Source organism: Parasteatoda tepidariorum, chromosome 2, assembly GCF_043381705.1.
Source record: "Parasteatoda tepidariorum isolate YZ-2023 chromosome 2, CAS_Ptep_4.0, whole genome shotgun sequence".
NCBI lineage: Eukaryota > Metazoa > Arthropoda > Arachnida > Araneae > Theridiidae > Parasteatoda > Parasteatoda tepidariorum.
Genome location: NC_092205.1, coordinates 25,807,254 through 25,810,643, shown reverse-complemented (window position 1 = coordinate 25,810,643; position 3,390 = coordinate 25,807,254). Strand labels below are relative to the sequence as shown.

The window sequence follows — 3,390 nt, the reverse complement described above, 5'->3', positions numbered from 1 at the left end:
AAAAAAAAAAAAAAAAATACTAGAGAAAATTGCTAATTTCAGTATCTTTTAATAAAACATTTGTCAACACTTTTTTTTAGTAATCCTGCTACTACTACTTATACTATTTTATTAATTATATTATTTATACTTATATTATTTATACTAATATTATTGATACTTATACTACTACTTATCTACTACTCATAATATTTGGTTAAACAATCATTCATCGATTTACTGTCAAATAGCAAACATGTTACATTTGTGTTTGCATTACTTTAAAAATATGGATGTTATATATTCAGCTAAAAATGATTTTTATGGTCAGAGAAGCAAACATGATGAGAATCATTTTGATCTACATAAAAACTTACATTTGATAAACCAAATAAAAATACAAAATGCTTATAGTATATGGAATGACATGACGTTTTTCCCCTTTTATTAATTCTAATATTTATAACCAAAACATACTTACCTACACATTTGCCATAATCGTTTTGGAAATAATTTTCTAAACATGTACACACTTTTTTGTTATTCCCAAAAGTGCAGGATGTAGAATTGGTTCCACAATAACAATCTGTTGAATAATAATTTTCTTTTTTATCTTGTTTTAAACGCATTCATTTCAATACAATATAACAATTGTATATTTTGTTTGAAATAGGGAATTGCTCACTATAGAGTAACTGCGGCCTGCATTTACATAAAAATGCTACATTTACATGAAAATTTTTAGTTTGAAACTATAAAATGATGTTATTCAAACAATTTAAAAAGTTGCGACTAGGTTACAATTAGACTATTTTTAGGTATTAGCTTATATTTAATTTAATTTAACTATTTCTTTTCCTTTTGTAAAATGAAAAAAAATACTGGTTATTTTGTCACATATACAGAATATAATGTGTAACTCCTAAATTGTTCCGATTTAAAAATAATAATACACAATGTTGTATTTTAAATTCAGAGATTAATTTGTTTTTTAAATTTCTAATTTATCTCACTATTTATGAAGCTCCATTTTTTCCTCTCTTGTAGAAATGAAATAATTCTGGTTATATCGTCAAACAGAATGTAATAGGGAACACTTAAATTCTTTTAATTTAGGAAATATGTACATTTTAATATTGCAAAACTTTTCAATTCTCTAAGTTTTCTAAATTATTTTATGCTTGTTAAAAAGAGGCAAATTTTTTCGGCAAATGTTTATAGTATATGGAATGACATAACATTTCCCCCCTTTTATTAATTCTAATACTAATTCTAATAATTCTATTATTAATTCTAATAACCAAAACATACTTACCTTCACATTGGCCTTCATCGTTTTGTGAATAATTTTCTGAACAATTACAAACTTTTTTGTTATTTTTGAAAGTGCAGGATGTAACATGGGCTCCGCAAAAACACCCTATTGAATAAGAATTTTCTTTTTTATCTTGTTGTAAACGCATTCACTTCAATACAATATAACAATAATTTAACAGTGAACGATAATTTCTAGTGAAGATTCCATATTACCGCACAATATAAAAAGATACTCCTGTAAACTTATTTCAATTCATTCAGTGTTATACACTTTAAAAATTTCTCTATTGAAGTATCTGCAAATCATATTGAGTGCAACTGCAGACATTTTTGATGTCATTTTTTACGCTTTCTCAAAGAGAGTAAATCAAGTTAATTCTATTGTTTTAATAACGATTTGCAAAGTGAAATTTATCTATATTGAACCAGTTTATGGCACCAATTTATTCTATCGGAATAAAAAAAAATCTTAGACACTCGCTGAGCACTTGCTTAGGAATTATTAGTAATTCGAAGCTGAATTCATAAAAAATAGCCTGGTTAGCTTTTTCTTCATGGACCTAACGTGTATTCTTCCTTCAAAACTCAAAACACAGCATTCCTGAATTCCTGCATTCCTATTCGTATAGTTTCACAATAGTTCTATTCCTATAGTTCCGCAATGTATAATTCTGAATGCATCCCAATTTATAGTTCTGAATGTATCGCAATTCGTATAATTTCGCAATGTATAGTTCTGAATGTATCCCAATTTATAGTTCTGAATGTATCGCAACTCGTATAATTTCGCAATGTATAGTTCTGAATGTATCGCAATTCGTATAGTTTCAAAATGAATAGTTCTGAATGCATCGCTATTCGTATAGTTTCGCAATGTATAGTTCTGAATGTATCCCAATTTATAGTTCTGAATGTATCGCAACTCGTATGGTTTCGGAATGTATAGTTCTGAATGTATCGCAATTCGTATAGTTTCGCCATATATAAATTTGACTGTATCGCAATTCGTATAGTTTCGAAATACATAGTTTTGATTGTCTTGTATAATTTTAAAGTATAGTTTCGTAATACATAATTCTGAATGTATCGCAATTCGTATAAACTACTATAACGATTTCGTCGTTAGATTGACGGACGAAATTCTTGCACGGAATTTTTATTTTATTTAAACTCAATATTCCATACATGGATATAAAAGCCTGAACTAGGGAAATATTTTAAGTAGTTTCGTTGAAACAAATTTTATTTAAAAGAATAAAAGTTTCACAGTTTAAATACTGTTTTTATATGCAGCTAGTTTCTCTTTGTTAACTTATTCTCACGAGTTTACATCATACAAAATGCATAAATAATAACAATTTCTTATGAAATTGAAGGTTGATAATGACATATAGAACATTATAAATAACATTGTAAATAAGTAAGATGAATTAAGAATATTAGAAAGCAAAGAGTCATTACATTCACACTTGTCATTGTTTTGAGCGAAACCAGCTATACAGTCACAAATTTTTTCACCATCTTTGTTATAGCGGCATAGTTTTGATCCTATTCCACAGTCACATTCTATAACAAAAATATTTTAATATAAATTTCTTAGAATTGTCATGTAGTTGAAACGTAAAGAGTAAATATAGTTTCATTTTCAAAGGAAATGATTATTTAAAAAAAATAATATATCGAATGAAATAGTCTTCGGTAGAATCTCCGAAGTTATTTACCGAAAATGAAATTATCCCAGCATAAATTTTGAAAGGGTTTTCGCTTACCAAATTGTAATCTCCATGGGGCTTATTTTAGAAAAATGGAAAAGTAATGAGTCGTAAATATAAGATTACGTCATGTTAAAGTGAGATAGCTCAAACAGTGAAAGGCGATTTTCTCTAATTGCATATATTTATAGTGTCTACGTATAAGCTGTGGTCCATTCGTGAAAACTTGAAAAAAAGTTCAATTGAACTTTTTTCTCTAATTTTCATTAAATTTATGTGAAATATTGTGTTTAAATAATACAATATTCTTCCACCTTTTGTTTGTAAAACCTCTTTTATTGAATTCTGTATTAAAAAGTGTTTAATTTGGGTCACTGTATGC

General features: G+C 27.0%; 1 protein-coding gene across 1 annotated transcript in view; it reads right to left on the bottom strand.

The window, feature by feature from the left end:
- LOC139427151 (matrilin-2-like) overlaps nt 1-2,828 on the bottom strand; it is a gene marked incomplete at its 5' end in the record, with an annotated part of 6,825 nt that extends 3,997 nt beyond the window's left edge. The window contains 3 exon segments of the mRNA XM_071187987.1: nt 461-565; nt 1,295-1,399; nt 2,758-2,828. Of these exon segments, the coding sequence (XP_071044088.1) occupies nt 461-565; nt 1,295-1,399; nt 2,758-2,828 (281 nt within the window).
- Between the last annotated feature and the right edge of the window lie 562 nt (nt 2,829-3,390).